Below are 18,042 nucleotides of genomic sequence, written 5' to 3' on the forward strand. Positions count from 1 at the left end.
AATAAACCAATAAAAACCCCAACCCAACAACGGAAACCCAACACCAAACCAGACCTTTGTGCTTAAGAACCTCATTTGCAAATCAACTTCGTGCCGCTGGGGTGGGGGGAGAGAGTGGGGCGGGGAGCGGGGGCGGGGCGGGGGGAGAGTTGGGGGAGCTGGGAGGGAGAGAGTGGGGGGTCCGCGGGGGGAGAGAGAGGATGCTTGTGTGTGTATGTCTCGTGCTCCATTTGAGGTAGGAGAAGCCAAGAAAAATCTGAAACACCGTTTTTCTGTTAGCCTATTCAACTGACAGCAAAGACTCCATAGGGTGGGGTGCGGTTAGGGAGGCGATGAGTTCAGGTAATGTTTGAGCAAAGGAGAGTCAGAGGCTTGACCAAATCCTTTTCAATATTTACATTCATTGGCGCTAAATCTGGCCCCTTCTCCCTTATTAGCTGTGGAAATTGGGAACATTTCTGAGCCTTAGTTTCCTCTTTTGTAAAATGGGCATGAAAACGATACCACCATTTAAATTTTGTACTTACAATGTGTAAATTTGTAAAGCGCTCAGGATATTCCCTGGCACACTAGTACTTAGCAAGAGCTTTAAGTAAGTAAAAGGCAATGACCTCGACTTCCACACTGCTAGCCTCCTGTAAGCCCCACCTGTACCAAAATACTGGAGACGCCGCAGTTTCGGGTTACAAGGTTTTCTGACCCATGCAATTATTTGTCTGCCGTCTGCTCGGCTAAAACTCGCTCAAACGATTTGGGATGTTGGCACTCTCCTCCTCGCCTCCTTGGTTCCCGATCCCAGTCCCCTGCCGTCTCAATCGCGGTGGGGGCGTGAATGGGGGAGGAGGACATGCCTGTCTTCCTCCCCACCCCCAATCTTCGCGGCTCTGCGAAAGCCTTGGAAACCACTCCGCCGCCCTGTTCCTCCCAGCAACGCCCCCGGGGCGGGGCTCGGGGGCCGCGCAGGCCCAGTGCAGCCGCTCCGCGCCTGCGCAGAGGAGCAGTTGAAGGAGGCGGGGGATTGGTATCCGAGCGAATGTGTGAGGGGAGGAGGCGTCCGGGCCGAGCGTGGTACTACGACGGGCGCGGGCCGGAGGGGGCGGGGGGATGCGCCGCGGCGGCGGCGGCGGCGGCGGCGGCGGCGGCGCGGGCGCTGGACTGGTGTTGAGGCGCCAGAGCAGCGGATCCCGGTCTCGCTGCCGCAGCAGCGCGGGTGTCGCGCGCGGCCTGAAGACGCCGTACCTTTTTGCTCCTCACCTTTTTTTTTTTTTTTTTTTAAATAACCGGAACCAATGAACGCAGCCGGGACCCAAGCTCCAGAGGCCGCCGGTGCCGACGGGACCAGACTGGCGCCGGGCAGGAGCTCGCGTCTGGGGTGGCGGGGGCGGCCCGAGGAGTCACAGGCGGCGGCGGCGCCTCTCGAAGCGGGCGAGTGGCCGGCGGCCCGGGCGCCGCCGCGCTTTCCCCCCGCTCCTCCTCCTCGTCCTCATCCCGCCACGACGTCCGGCCCGGCCTCGGGCTGGCTGCGGCGGCGGCTCTGGGCTCCGCTGCTGGTGCTCGGGCTGCTGGTGGCCGGAGCGGCGGACGGATGCGAGCTGGTGCCCAGAGACCTCCGCGGACGGCGGGCGGCAGGCTCTGCTGCGGCGGCCGCCTCCCCTGCCGCGGCGGCGGGCGGCAGCTCGGTGCTCATGACAGGTGAGGGCCCGGAGGGCGGCGGGCGGGGCTCTGCCGGGTGCTGCGGGACCCCCATCTTCGGGAGGGGCCCGCGCCGCTCCCCGACGCCTGCAGTTCGACGGCCCGGGTCAGTGCGTGATGCCCGGACGCCAGCGCCCTGGTCGCTGCTTGGTCGCGGACTCCTGCACTCCGGATGCCTTCCCTCTCCCCCCTGACACCCCGCCCTCGCCAGAGCCTCTCGACGGCATTCGCTTCCCCGCCCTTAAGTCTGCTCCCCGGTGTTCCACGCTGAGCAATGCAGTGGTTTCTCTTCCGTGCTGCAGAAAGAGCCAGCAGGGTCTGCAGGGTACTGAGCTGATTTTTTTTTTTTTTTTTGAAGCTGCTAGAAGTAGTCAGCAGCAGCAATGCAGTATGGAGTCCGCCTCTGGTGCTGCTTTTGCAAAGGCAGCTGGCAGCGAGTCTCACCGGTTCAAAGCCCGGCTGAGCAAAATGTCCCAGGGGAGACTGCTAGAGCGGCTTCTTTGAGAGCCATAATACCTAGTGGTATTAGTGGTTCCTTGTTAGTATGGCAAATCTCTAGTCTAATGTGGATTTCTTTTTTTTTCCTTTTGAGGAGTGGGAGGAAGACCCTTTTAAAGGATGGATAGATAGTATTTGCTGGTGGGATTCTCAGGGTTCACAGGGTGCAGAAAGCTCAGCAGCTAATCAGCAAGATACCGAAAATTTACCAGTGCAGGATATTCGGTGCTTGTATTTGAGCAGCACAGTTCTTTTTTTTTTTTTTTGAGCAGCATAGTTCTTACAGGCTGCAATAGAACCTTTTAAAAATATGGAACGTTCTTGAAATTTGCGAACATGTATGGTAGGGTGAGGTAGAAAATTAAATCTAAAGCTTTCTGTTGTCATGTGCTACTGACAGGTTGTGGTTTAAATAATGATGTGAAGGATCTTGAAATGATTTCTTTTGGAAAAGTAGTGGAGTTAAAGTCAGCTTTTTTTTGGGTGAACTTTATTTGTAAGTAATGTGAAAGTAATTTGTAGGTTTTCTATATAATTGCAGGACTAAAAAGGAAACAGTCAAGTGTAACAGTATGACCCATCATTAATTTAACCAAAGAGCTAGTCGAACAGGCGTTTGAAAGTTACTAACAGCTGCTGTGAGTGTTGCTCAGGAGGTAGAGTTCAGAGCAAAGCAGCTATTCTCTGGATTCTATGACAGGATGTTTACTATTCTAGAGAGGAGGGTGTTGGTAAACTTTCCAAGCTCTTTGGAAGTTTTATGAAACATAATGATCGGAATATTTAACTTGCTTTACTCTAAAACTTATCAGGACCTTTAAATGGAACTTGAAACATCAGATCTCCATGATTTTGATAAAAAGAATACAGAATGGTCAGTATTAGGAGTATTAATAGAGTTTGAGTGAGAGAATAGATTGGATACTTTTATGCTTGAATAGTCTTATAGTAATCATTAAGAAGGTAGCAAGATAAAACTAGAATGTGGAGTTTTAATGCCTCATGCAGGAAGGAAGGGGGTGAAACTCCTTGGGTTTCTAGAAGCTATAGGAGTGTGACTCTTGGTTTCTTGAGTAGAAAAGTTTGGTTAAAAAATAATTACTGTTTTATCAATATGTAGTTGGTAGAAGGGCACATGATTCAGAAAATTTAGAATTAACCGCTAACGTTGTGTGTCATGTAGATTACATCAGGAAAATTACTTAAGATGGAATTTTATTTTAATAAGTAGGTAATAATCCTTCCTTTTGAAGACTTCAGTTCCTCTGAGTTATTTATGGCATTGTGAAAAAGGCAAGGTGATTTGTATTGGATGAAAAGTATGATATATCACACAAAATGAGTTTGAGTGGTAGTGCTTTAAAGTAGGTTTACTAAAATAATACTAACCCTAGAATTTGTTTTTAATATTCTTTCCCTTTGTTAGAATATTGATTTTGAAAAGTTGAACATTTCTGTTTAAACTTTAAGATAATCAAACTACACAATGCACAAGTTAAATTGTCATTTAATAAGTATGTAAATACAGTCAACGGAACTGGTAGCTGGGAAAAGGTAAATTGAAAGTCCACAAGAAGGTTAGAGAATATTGAAAATTTTATTGATTTACATGGTCTGTATGGGGCTCCTTCCTATTCTTCTGATTGTATGAATAGTGCTGTCTTTTATGGTTTCCGTTTGTAAATGTTGTGCTAAACTCAGAACATAATTATTGCTATTGTACACTTCAGGAAGTAGAACCATAGACTGAACCAAAAAAATACTGTATTGTCATAATCTAGTCAGTGGTAATGGATAGAAATGGAGTAGAGAGTTTCAGTAAGAAAACTAAGTTTTATGTGACTTTTGAAAGTGGAAAATTCTTGTAAGAATTTGGAGACAGTTGTTCTCTCTGACTCTGTATTAATGATGTCATTTAACCATGAATTCTTAGTAGATCTGAAAATGACAGAGTCACTCTCTTCTTTTCAGATTAGTATTTTAAATACTTACCTTTAGCAACACCATGAGTTTTTCTCTTACTAATAAAATCTAGAGAGCATTCTCTTCGATTGAAGTTTTCCTCTCAAGAGTTTTACTTCAGAGGTTTGGTGCATTTTAAGAACAAATTGCCTCTCAGTCATCTAGTGCATGCTCAGTTTTGAGCAGGCAGGTAGGTGTTCTTTTAAAGAGAGTGTATGTGCGTGTGTGCTCATTTGCTTCAGTTGTGTCTGACTCTTTGCAGCCCCGTAAACTGTAGCCCACCAGGCTCTGCTGTCCATGGCATTTTCCCAGCAGAAGTACTGGAATGGGTTGCCATTTCCTCCTCCAGAGGATCTTCCCGGACCCAGGGATCGAACCCCCCATCTCCTGCTTTGCAGGCGGATTCTTTACTGCTGAGCCACTGGGGAAGCCCTTGAAAGAGAGAGACTATGTCAAATCATCAGGATAAACAGACCCATTGTCGTAAGAATATTGATTTATATTTTCTTTCCTTTTTTTACATTACCTTTTTAGGATTTAGTGTGTGCAAATTTTTGATAAGATGAAACCATTAAATGTTTACAATGCTTTGTAGTAAGGGTTTAAGTTATATATGTGTATATGTATATAAGACATTAATAATAATTTTAACTTAATAACTGGATATATACTTAGGGTTCTTTGAAAGCGATTTTGAAATTTAAAGCAATTTAAGGATGTACTTGTTGATTATAATCTAAAGCAGTGCTTGAATAATTTAAAACATCATGTTTTTTTCTCTTTTGCCTAACAGATTCACAGTCAATGACTTTATCCCAATCAAGTCTGAGTGAGTGATCTCATCCAGATATGGTCCCTGAAAAACAGTTTATGAAAGGGCATTGACACAGGGCGTATACATATATACACACACATATATGTATGTTTGTGTGTGCATAATGTACATACATAAACATATTGCATGTATATAGAACACAATTCTGGCAAAACATGCAGAACAATTGAAATATTAGAACATTTTCGGAGTCTTTTAAAACAAATTTTATCTTTAAAAATATATGCTTCTGTCATTCTTTTATGAATTAATGTAACCCTTTTTAGTGTTTATATAAAGGTTTTAACTGTAATACTTTTCACTAGTTTGGCATACTACTAACAATATAAAATTCATATTTTTAAACATGTCTTTTGGAAGTATTAACATTTCATTGAAAAAAGTATTCTTTTTTGAAAGTCTAATACCACTTAGAAGAGCCACGACTACTTTCGAGTGTTAAACATATCTGTGTTGTAGGGCTTTCACTTAGATGAAAATATCTTACATGAGCATGATTGTCTTTGGGAAAATGTTAAACTTTGCTTTTTTTACCTTGCCTCCCTAACATTTACCCAGCAAATGCTGTCACTTTTTTGAAAGTTAGCAGTTGGCTTGAGTGTAGTGTGTGTGTGTGTGTGTGTGTATATATATATACACACACACATGTTACTCTGAGTAATATTTTGTGAATTTACATGTGTCAGTGGTTTCATTGTGACAGTAGTTAAATACATAGTGTAGCTCACATAGTAATAGAAAATGTTTTTATTCCTTTCGTGAAGTTACTCTTTTTGTATTTAGCTTAGGATTTCATGAAACCACCTTTTGATGGCTAGCTCTTCTGCTGTATCCTTTTTTTCCTTTCCCATAGTTAACTTTTACCAATCCCTTTCTTTACTAGTCTTTGGCCATAGCTCTAGGTTGTTTTTTTCCTGATTGCAGAATTAAAGAATATACTCATATCCCTTTGGTCTAGTGTATTCTGACCATTTAAGAATTGGTAGTAATCTCATTGGTCTGGAAACACTGCATTCCTTGGTGCTCTTTGAGAATACTGTGGCAGAACTGATTGGTCTCTGTTGGGAATCCCCTGGCACAGGAAAAACTCAGAGGGCCAGCTGGAAAAGTTAGTTCAGGATTTAGCTTAATTTTAACAGTAGGAGGATCCACACAGAAATTGTTTAATTTGCTAAAGACTTGCTTTGTGTCTGGATAATTAATTAAGACTTTTGAGTAACTATATCAAGCATTTTAGATATTGCCCTGCTCATTGATAATAATGCAGCATGGAACACTTTATTTGTGTATATGGTAGCTAAAGTATAAACTCATTAAGCTAATGTTAAAATTAACAACTAATAATATGATTAGTTGATTAGCAAGCCATTTTTGATTTTTGCCAGAATTTGGACCTTACCTGATTAAGACCTACCTAGGAGATTACTTCTGAATTGATCAGATTTCATCAACCAAGCAGTTATCAAGTGTACGCAGAATACCACGTAGTCGCTAAGTTGTGTCCAGCTCTTTTGCAGCTCCATGGACTGTAGCCCTCCAGGCTCCTCTATTAATGGCATTTCTCAGGCAAGAATACTGGAGTGGATTGCCATCTCCTTCTCCAGGGGATCTTCCTGACGCAGGAATTGAACCTGCGTCTCCTGCATTGGCAGGTGGATTCTTTACCGCTGAGCCACCAGGGGGGCACCAGGGAGGCCCACCACTTACAGGAATGGGAAACACAGAAAGGAGAGTAAGACGTTTGGGGTTGCCCATTGGGAATAGTACTGTTACTTGGTGGTCAGTGTTTTGCTAAGTGCTTTATGTATATCACTGTTCTTGATTGTGAAATTATTTCTGTTAGATAACTGCTTTCTTCATATAAAAGATGGGAAAATTGAAGCAGGATGATCTTAAGTAACTTGTCCAAGATCACAGTAAGTAGCAGAGTTAGACACTGATGTGGGTTTCTCTGACTCCAAAGCTTTGTTTCTTAACTGGTATGTTGTATGCCTCATTATATACTCAAGTAGACATAATAATAGACTGTGATTAACTGTAACAGACTTCAGAATGTTGGAGAAAGTAAGGCTGCTGGAGACTCTGCCTTGGAGGAGGGTTGGATTTGAGCTTGACCTTGATGTATTATAGATGGGACTTCTTGTGGAGATGAGTGAAAAGGCTTTCAAGAGGGAGGTGTATACAAGAATAACTAACAAGTGAAATCGTTTTCTTTAATGTTTAAGCATGACTCAGACAGTTAAGAATCTGCCTGTGATGCCGGAGACCCAGTCCTGGGTGGGGAAGATCCCCTGGAGGAGGAAATGGCAACCTATTCCAGAATTCTTGCCTGAAAAATCCCATGGACAGAGGAGCCTGGTGGGCTGTAGTCCATGGGATCGCAGAATCAGATGCAAATGAGTGACTAATACTGATAGGGTGTATGTAGAATAGTAGAAATGCAGGGAGAAAGAAGGTTTTGCCAAATTATCAAGAACTTTAATATTCCTTATTGTCAGGGCTTCCCTGATAACTCGGTTGGTAAAGAATCCCCCTGCAGTGCAGGAGACACCAGTTTGATTCCTGCGTCGGGAAGATCCACTGGAGAAGGAAGAGGCTACCCATTCCAGTATTCTTGGGCTTCCCTTGTGGCTCAGCTGATAAAAAACCCATCTGCAGTACAGGAGACTGGGTTTGATCCCTGGGTTGGGAAGATCCTCTGGAGAACGGAAAGGCTACCCACTCCAGTATTCTGGCCTGGAGAATTCCATGGACTATATAGTCCGTGGGGTCACAAAGAGTCGGACACTACTGAGTGACTTTCACTTAATATTCTCTAGTTTATCCCCTGGCTATTGAAATGTCAAGACATCTAAAATTGGGGTAAGCACCCATGTGCTGGGGAGTATGGAAAGCCACAGGGAAGTTTTGATACATTTTCTTGATATATTCATTTTACTAATATTTTGAAAACAAACATTAAATATTTAACAGTAATTTGAAACATTTAATAATACTAAACGTGTAGGTTATGGAAAAAATAGGTTTATTATAAATTTTGAGGTTGAACAAAAGGCTTAAAAATGTATCTTGAGCTTTCAAAATGTTTTGTTCATGAACTGAGTGCTAAATCTATCATCCTATCAGGGGTTGAGAAGCCCTGTGGTTTTTAAACATGGGAGTGACATGACCTCAGTGTTTGAAAAGCTAAGTATGGGTGGATGGAAGTGGGGAGATAAGAGAGATAAATAAAGAGGCCAATTAGTAAGCTATATAGAAGTGGAGGTCTTGAGAGTTTAAATGATGCAGTGGCTATGAGAATGTTTAAAGGAAATTTTATAAAATTTAATGTTAGATTAGAAAGGAATCTATTCATAGGAAGTCTGAGAAATAAAAGTTACCTTTAATCTTTAAACTTCTAGAGCTTATAAAATGATTTAAATTGGTACAAGTCCTTGAAAGTAAGGCAAGAAGAAACCCTTGGTTGTAGAGGGTCTTCTTTATTCCAAAATATGCCTTTTTAATGTAACATTATTTTTGTATATGATTGGACTTAAGTGTTGATTTCCTAAGTATTTATATGAAATTTTTTAGTATTCTGTATTTAGAAATGAATGTTTATTCGTTAACAAAGGATAACTTTATAGATTGAACTAACATTACAATGCTTCAGAGTTGAACCTCTCCCCCAACCTCCTTTGAATGAATAACAGTGCCTCAGAGTACTGTCATATTGTTTCAGAATTAACTTCTGAGTTTCATTGTGTGAATTACACATTTGATCACAATTCAGATCTAAATGATTTGTTCTTTTCTGTATTCTTCCAGATCTTTATATTAGTAGGTATTAGATACTCAATGCTTCTTGACACTTGCTAATCCTGCCTTCAGCAACTATTCTTGACTGGTTTCACTGTTGGAGATTTAAGGGTGGTTCTCTCCTAAGCCTCTGTGCCCAGTCCTGTGTTCCTCTGGTCTAGCTGAACATTTCCTCCTCAGAGAACTTCATTACTAGGAAAGGTCTACATTGGGGGTGGGGAGCCCCAAGCCAATGATTGGTTTGACTTTGGCTTTATTTCATTTGGCCCTTGAGGTGTTACTGCACAGTTATCATAGTTGCGGTCCTGAGAGTAATTTCCTTTTCTGCTAGGCTTCATCAGCCATCTGGACTGAATGAAACAACTTTGAGGATTAAGGCTAAGATTAGTTGTAGAGCAGTGCCTTTTCAGTGTTTTCTTAAGATAGTGGTAACTTCCCCACCCCAGGACCAGGGAGCTTGAGTATGACAAAGAGAGGTTACTTGGACTGATTCATTTCAAAACTAAGTGCCTGTATCTGTCCCAGTATTTCTTTCTAATGAATTTGTGTTTTTGTGTGCTTCTGCATCTTAGCTTCTGTTATTTGCAATTTACTTTTTTCCTCTAGTCATTTTCACTTTCTGTACCTCTCTTTGATTTTCCTAAATGTGACGTTATATGGAACTGAAAATGTTGAAGACATTTTACAGAATTAAATTAACATTTAAAACTATTTGAATTGAATATCTTATTTGTGTAATTAAAAAATACTGAGAAACCTCATCACAAACCCCCACATTAATGAAGATGATTTATAATTGTTTTTTAAGTGATTCTCAATAATTGAAAAAGGTTTTTAAATCCTGATTTGATTTTTTTTCCCCTGCTATTCACAGTGTACATGTTATTGCACTCATGTTTTCTTTACACTGTTGTTTTTCTTTCCTTTCAAAAATATATGATGTTGAATAATAGATAATCTTAGTTCCCCTCCTTTTTTACTCCTATTCTCCAGCAATAAATCTTTTAACTTTTCCATTCGTGACAAATACATTGTTTCCCCTATGTTTTCCTGCTTTCTGTCATCTTCAGCTGTTTCTACTTTGTCACACAGCTTCAGACTGTATTAATCCTTGATGTTTCCTCCTTCTGTGTTTCTGGGTACCAAATTAAAAAAAGAAAACAAAAGAAGGACTTGAAATCTTTGTCCAGCTGTGGTTTAGGCATCCTCTGCTGTCTCTGGGCTGCTGCACGTGTAGGCCTCTAGAGCCCTAGTGAGGGATGGCTCCTGCCTCCCCTGCCTTGGAAGCGCGAGGTCTTAACCACTGGACTGCCAGTGACTCCCCTCCCCTGCTGTTTCTTGAATTTGCCGTTTAAAATATACCTTGTGCTCTGCATCCAGTGTTTGGTTCTAGTTCTGTCAAAATGGATTCTAAAAAAACCCATAGAGGCCAAAAATGAGAAAGTCAGACTTCAGTGAATGTGTGCGTTCACATAAGTTTTGAACATTTTTAAGTGACTGTTTTGTGCCAGGAATGATATAAAGAACTGGGGATATAAAATTTGACCATTTTTATTGTTGCAAAAACAATATAAACTTGAAAATTGCCAGAGTGTTGCATAATTTTAAAAAATGTTATAAATGTTATATCATTTTTAAAAATTGAGGTATGGATGTTCAATAGTATATAAGTTTCAGGTGTAGAGCACAGTGATTCACAATTTTTAAAGGTTATACTCCATTTATAGTTATTGTAACATATTGGCTGTGTTCCCTTTGTATCCTTGTAGCTTATTTATTTTATGCATAGTAGTGTGTACCTCTTAATTCCTCACCCCTTTCTTGCCCCTCCCCACTTCTGTCTCCCCATTGGTAACCATTCGTTCTCTATATCTGTGAATCTGTTTCTTTTTTTTTTGTAGTATTCACTAGTTTGTTTTCTTTTTTAAAATTCCACAAATAAGTGTATGGAAACACATACAGTATTGGTCTTTCTCTGTCTGCCTTATTTCACTTAGCATAAGTGGCAAAATTTTGTTCTTTTTTATGGCTGAGTAGTATACCTGTATGTATGTATGTATGTGTATGTGTGTATACATGCTGCATCTTCTTTTTTCATTCATCTGTTGGTGGACACTTACGTTGCTTCATATCTTGATAATTGTGAATAATGCTGCTGTGAACATTGGGGTGCATATATATATTTGAATTAGTGTTTTTTTTTTTAATGTATATATGTGTGAAATTCCTAGATCATATGGTAGTTCTAGTTTTAGTTTCTGAAAAATCTCCATACTGTTTTCCACAGTACGCACACCAGTGTGCATTCCCACCAACAGTGTACGAGGGTTCCCGTTTCTCCACATCCCTGTCAGCATTTGTCATTTGTATTCTTTTTGATGATAGCCATTCTTAATAGATACCTCATTCATAATGGGGTGATAACTCATTATAGCTTTAATTTGCATTTCTCTGATGATTAATGATGTTGAGGACCTTGTCATATGCCCATTGGCCATCTGCCTGTCTTCTGGAAGAATGTCTATTCAGGTCTTCTGCCCATTTTTTAATTGGGTTGTTTGCTTTCTTGATACTGAGTTTTATGAGCTGTTTATGTTGGATGTTCACCTGTTATTGGTCATAGCATTTGCAAATATTTTCTCTCATTTAGTAGGTTGTCTTTTTGTTTTGTTGATTGTTTCCTTTTCTGGGCAAAAGTTTTTTAAGTTTAATTTGGAACCATTTGGTTATTTTTGGTTTTATTTCTTTTGCTTTAGAGGACAGAGCCAGAAATTATTGCTGTAATTCATGTCAAATTCTTCTAGGAGTTGTATGGTTTCTGGTCATACACTTTGATTTTTAATCTATTTTGAATTTATTTTGTATATGGTGTTAGGGAATGTTCCAGTTTCAGTCTTCTTACTTGTAGCTGTATGGTTTTCCTAGCACCACTTATTGTAGAGACTGTCTTTTCTCTATTGCATGTTCTTGCCTCCTTTGTTGTAGATTGACCATAAGTGTGTGGATTTATTTCTGGACTCCCAGTTCTGTTGTGTTGATCCATGTGTCTGTTTTTAATGCCAGCACCATACTGTTTTGGTCCCTGTATCTCTGTAGTATAATCTGAAGTCGGATGCCTCCAACTCTGTTCTTTCTCAAGATTGTTTTTGCTATTTGGGATCTTGTATGTTTCCATACACCTTTTAAAACTACTTGTTCTAATTCTGTGAAAAATGCCCTTGGTGTCTTGATAGAGATTGCAGTGAATTTGTAGATTGCCTTGGGTAGTACAGTCATTTTAATAGTATTAGTTCATCTAATCTAACCCATGAACACAGTGTATCTTACCATTTGTTTGTATTGTCTTCAGTTTTCTTTCATCAGTCTCTTGGAGTTTTTTGAGTACAAGTCTTTTACCTCCACAGATAGATTTCATCCTAGGTATTTTATTTTTTTGATGTTACTGTGAATGGGATTGCCTTCTTAATTTCTCTTTCTGATAATGTCTTGTTAGTCTGTAGAAATGCAACAGATGTCTGTGTATTTGTTTTTTAAAAGGAAAAGACTATATATAGTAGCTTATTTAGTAGCATGCCTGCATTTATTAAAAATATCTATTGGAATATTTGTTACAGGTGCTTGTTCTACATTTGCAGTGTTAAGAATAAGTCTCCTGTTTCTTTGGGAAAAGTTATATAAATAAACGTTCTTTTTTGTTTACTCTTTTTTTGTGTTACTTTTATCCTTTATTAACAAAGAAACTGAAAAATGCAAGCAAACAAAAAGCTTCAATGAGTTTTATGTGCTTCTCACCAAGGATTAATAAACTATGAATCCTTCCTGTTTTTCCAGGAGGGGATATACCCACTAAAAAGGTGATGCTTCATTGTGATGGAGGTATTTGAACTTTAGGCTATGTACTATACTTAATTGAATTACAAAGATGGAGTTCCTAACTTTGATTTGGTGAGGTGGGCTATTAATGAAGATGTTCCTTCTTCCCCACAGTAGAGGTATATCCTTACTGAGAATATATGAGAGTTTACCAGATATGGAAATTTACAGTGGTGTGAGAGGCATAAGCTGAGTGGAATGGGACATGACTCTGGTCATGGACACTGACATTTGAGAATGCTACATGGAGATTGTGAATTACCGGATACCCAAGATGGCAGAGGCAGTTGTGAGCCAGCTTGTAGTGTATCAACATTTGTATTTGAATGTGAGATTTAAATTTATAGGTGGCATTTGTGTATTTTATCTCACTTAAACTTTACAGAAGCCTTGTGAAATTATTGTCTTCTCTGTGATAATTATTCCACATAATGGAGAGATTTAGGATTGCTCTCAAATAGTTTATACCTTAAAAATCCTCCAGTGCCAAGGATTTTTACGATAAAGCCCAGGGTGTGATTGGAAGTGAATTAGAAAATGAGGCTGGAGAAGTAGCAGAATTAAACTTTTTGGTTAATGTTAAATTCTAGATCTTTATTGTTTAAGGAATTTTATAAATTCTTTCTTCATTTATCTTTGGTTCAGTTCGGTTCGGTTGCTCAGTCGTGTCCAACTCTTTGCAACCCCATTAACTGCAGCACTTCAGGCTTCCCTGTCCATCACCAACTCCTGGAGCCTACTCAAACTCATGTCCATTGCATTGGTGATGCCATCCAACCATCTCATCCTCTGCTGCTCCCCTTCTCTCTTCTCCTCTTGCCTTCAGGCTTTCTCAGCATCAGGGTCTTTTCCAATGAGTTGGTTCTTTGCATTAGGTGGCCAAAGTATTGGAGTTTCAGCTTCAGCAACAGTCCTTCCAATGAATATTCGGGACCGATTTCCTTTAGGATAGACTGGTTGGATCTCCTTGCAGTCCAAGGGACTCTCAAGAGTCTTCTCCAAAACCACAGTTCAAAAGCATCCATTCTTTGGCACTCAGCTTTATTTACAGTCCAACTCTCATCCATACATGACTACTGGAAAAATCATAGCTTTGACTAGATGGACAGTTGTTGGTAAAGTAATGTCTCTGCTTTTTAATATTTAGTCTAGGTTGGTCATAGCTTTTCTTCCAAGGAGCAAGCATCTTATAATTTCATGGCTGCAATCACCATCTGCAATGATTTTGGAGCCCCCCCAAATAAAGTCTCCCACTGTTTCCATTGTTTCCCGATCTATTTGCCATGAAGTGATGGGACCGGATGCCATGATCTCAGTTTTCTTAATGTTGAGTTTTAAGCCAGCTTTTTCACTCTCCTCTTTCACTTTGATCAAGAGGCTCTTTAGTTCTTCTTAGCTTTCTGCCATAAGGGTCATGTCACCTGCATATCTGAGGTTATTGATATTTCTCCCTGCAATCTTGATTCCAGCTTGTGCTTCATCCAGCCCAGCATTTTGCATGATGTACTCTTCATATAAGTTAAATAAGCAGAGTGACAATATGCAGCCTTGACATACTCCTTTTCTGATTTGGAAACATTCTCTTGTTCCATGTCCAGTTCTAACTGTTGCTTCTTGACCTGCATACAGATTTCTCTGGAGGCAGGTCAGGTGGTCTGGTATTCCCATCTCTTGAAAAGTTTTCCAGTTTGTTGTGATCCACACAGTCAAAGGCTTTGGCATTATCTTTGGTAAATAACCAATTTTTCCTTCCTTAAAGTTTTGCTATTAAATACTCTGAGCTCTTAAAAGTGCTCATTTAAAATGTACATTTCTAGGGCTTAAGACAAAGAACTTTAAAAAAAATTGGTATTCTCAGTAAGTGGGTATTTCCTGTTTGTGCTTTGCTTTCATGGCTATTCTTTAAGGATGAAATGTAATTTTTAAGAAGCATAGCATTTTATATCTTGAATTTTTATTTGGGCCATAAGTCAGTTCCAGCTTTTGTGAAGAGTAATTAAGAGCATAGTCTCTAAACTACGGCATGATTTCCTGGGCTTGAGTACCAGACTGACAGTGGTATTGTAACTTAGGGTAGATGGTTTAACCTATTAGTACCTAAATTTCCTTATCTCTAAAATGGGTTTTAAAGTACCAATGAGTTAATCTATGTAGAAAAGAGTGTGGCAAGTGTAAGTGTTCAGTTATTGGTTTTTTTTTTTTTTAAATAATCTATAGATAGAGATGTAGGAAAGTTGTAGAAATGTTCAGTGATATATTACATATTGTTAAGATGTTTTACATACATTTAGAAAAGTAAGAAGAGGTAGTTTGAGTCACTTTTGTAATCTCAACAACCACTAATGGCCTGTTGGTCTTCCATCGCTAAGTCATGTCCCACTCTGTGACCCCGTGAACTGCATCATGCCAGGCTTCCTGTCCTTTGTGGCCTGAGATTAGTTAAAAGTTTGTAGAAATAGAAAACAGTATAGACAGAGATTGAGGAGCACTATGGTATTTTTAAGAAGTTGGTTGTATTGTTAGCTTGAGTCGTTTGGTACCTTTGTTTTATATAATTAAAAGATCTAAAGCATGTAACAGTTGGAATATCAGTCTTAAAAATTGTAAATTTCTGAGTGTAAAGATTTATTACAGGAAATTTAGAGCACGTTGAAAATTATAGTTAACGTATCTACCTCAGTAACTAGAAATAATAATTGTAGCATCAGTTATAACCTTTTAAAGATCTGTATGTATATTTATGTATATTTAATAACAGGCTTATAGAATGATTTTTTCTTAATGTGAAATTAATAAGTATTTAAATGTTAAGTATATAACAGGCATATGATAAATATTAGGGACATAATGATGAACAAGATTGATGAGGTCCTTGTCCCGATGGAGCCTGCATTTTGTTTGGGAAGATAGGGAAAAAAATAGTTAATTAGAAATGCCATCAAGGAGTGAAAGAGACAGAAGACAGAAAATAACGTGGATGGTGTGGGGATACCTATCAATTTAGGTAAGCTGGTTAGGGAAGGCTTCTGAGAAGGTCACATTTAAGGTGACATCTGAAAGATAGTGGAGAGCCAAGACTGTGAAGGATTAGGGATGACCATTCCGCACAGGGGCAATAGAATGGACAAAGACCTCGAGGCAAGAAAGAATCTGAATTGTCTGAAGAAGTGAGAGAGTATTATTTTGACTGGGCATCTCGAAGGGAGGACGAGAGTAGCGTGTGAACAGACTGTGAAAGCAAGATGGACCAGATGGCACAGAGCCTCACAGACCTTGTTTGAAGTTTATCAGTGGGTGATAGGAAGCAACTGAAGCACTTTAAGGAGAAGAGTGAAGTGATAGGATTTATTTTTGTTTGGCCTGATGTGTGTGTATTTTATACTGTGAAAAGAATGCTTAACATAAAATTTGTCATTTTAACCATTTTTAAGTGTACAGTTCAGAAGTGTTAAGTATATTTGCTACCATTCTACCTTATTTCTGTGAATTTGACTACGTTAGATAGGTCCTGTAAGTGGAATTATGTAGTATTTGTCTTGCTGTGACTAGCTTATGTCACTTAGCATAGGGTCCTCACGGTTCATCCTTTTTGTATATAATACAGAATTTCCTTCCATCTGAAGGCTGAATAATATTCCAGTGTATGTTTATACTGCACTTTTTAAAAAGAGGTTTGTTTTGTTTTTGGCTGTGGGTGGGTCCTCGTTGCCGCACATGGGCCTTCTCTAGATGTGGCCAGCGGGGGCTCCTCTTCACTATGGTGTGCGTGCTTCTCTTGTTGGGGAGCACGGGTTGTACGTGCCTGGGCTTCGGTAGCTACAGTGTGTGGGGTCAGTAGTTGGAGGCTTGTGGGCTTAGTTGCTCTGTGGCATGTAGGATTTTCCTGGGTTAGGGATCGAACTGGTGTCCTTTGCGTTGCAAGGTGAATTCTTAACCAGAGAAGCCCTCTACTGCATTTTTTTTTTTAATATTCTTTCATCTGTTGATTTTACCTCTTGGCTATTGTGAACAGTGCTGCTGTGATTGTGGGTATGCAAATAGCTCTTTGAGACTCTGGTTTCAATTTTTTTGGATTTGTGTGTGTATATATATATATTAGTGTTATGAGAAAACTAAACTTTTTTTCTTTTCTGTGGTGGTTTCTTTTCTTTTGCACTCTTTCCTATGGTGGTTGTACCATTTTACAATCCCAGCAGCAGAGCAAGTGTTCAGTTGCTCCATGATTTATATTTTAAAGATTTCTTTGGCTGCTCTTTGGGGAATGAATTGTTGGGAGCAAGAGTGTCCACAGGGAGATTGACTAGGAGAGTAATTATTAGAGTCCAGTTGAGAGTTAATAAAGGCCTGGACTAGGGTGATAGGAGAAAAGGGTTAATGAGATATTTTGGAACTAGAATTGATTTGATTTGCTGATAGATTGGAAAGCAGGGATAACTGTTAGATTGGTAGCTTCAAGGTTCCTAATGACGTCTGAAATGCTAACGCCGGTAGAAAAGTTTCCCAGAGCCCTCAACGTATTTCTTCTCATGCCTCATAGGTCAGGCCTGGGTTATTGGACAATGGAAATAGGATTTCCCTTGTTTAGAACAATCAGGATTCATTGTCCCAGGGCTAGGGGAGTGGCCCACCCTCCTGAGCACATTGCTGGCCCATATTTGAACAAAATGGAGGTTGTCTTAGGAAGGAAGAAGAAAGGGAGTGACACATACGTAATTAGCTTTGTGAGCTTTGTGAGTTTTGGGGATGCCTCTTGACCTCTTTGCTTCATTTGTAAAATGGGAGTATAACTATCTCACAGAGATGTTTTGAAGACTAAATAAATAGTGTATTTAAAATGTTTAACAAGTTCTCAACAAATGTCATTTTCTTTATGTGATTCTTCCTCCCACCCCCACCATCTTGTTTTGGACTTTGTATTTCCTTTAATTATACTACTGTTTTTTGACCAGCCAAACTCAAATTCTGAGAATTACATTTCACCTTTCCCCCACTCCTTTCATTCTTATTGCTACCACAGTGGTTCTGAACTCAATCATTTGTGTTAGAGGAGGCAATAATCTTATAACTCATCTTGTATTCTCTTGTATTCTAGTTTCATTCATAAAAATTATTATTTTTTGGTTATACCAAAATAAATTTAAACTTGTTTTGAAATTCATAATGGACACAAACTCCTCCTGATCTTCTGCACGTTATAAATATACTCCACCAAAATTAGGCTAATTCTTGTTCTTTGAAACACATCTTTATTTCCTCCTTTATTCATTTCCTTACATGTTTCCCTCATGCTGGAGTGTCCTCTCAGTCTCTCAAGGTCCATTCTAAATATTTGTTTATTCAATCAGTAAATATTACAATATTCTGTGTTCAGCGCACTGTTTTAA

At 39.6% G+C, this 18,042-nt stretch overlaps 1 protein-coding gene across 4 annotated transcripts in view; it reads left to right on the forward strand.

Moving 5' to 3' along the window:
* The first annotated feature begins 1,148 nt into the window (after positions 1-1,148).
* Positions 1,149-18,042, forward strand: part of STIM2 (stromal interaction molecule 2) — a 167,667-nt gene continuing 150,773 nt past the window's right edge. The window contains exons 1-2 of one of the 4 annotated variants that reach the window (XM_061164512.1): positions 4,587-4,635; positions 4,946-4,981. In XM_061164512.1, coding sequence (XP_061020495.1) covers positions 4,602-4,635; positions 4,946-4,981 — 70 coding nt within the window. In that variant the 5' untranslated portion in view covers positions 4,587-4,601. Of the gene's footprint in view, positions 1,693-4,586; positions 4,636-4,945; positions 4,982-18,042 lie in introns of those variants that run through there. The other 3 variants (XM_061164510.1, XM_061164511.1, XM_061164513.1) reach the window with 3 other exon arrangements.

This window comes from Dama dama, chromosome 17 (assembly GCF_033118175.1).
Source record: "Dama dama isolate Ldn47 chromosome 17, ASM3311817v1, whole genome shotgun sequence".
Lineage (NCBI taxonomy): Eukaryota > Metazoa > Chordata > Mammalia > Artiodactyla > Cervidae > Dama > Dama dama.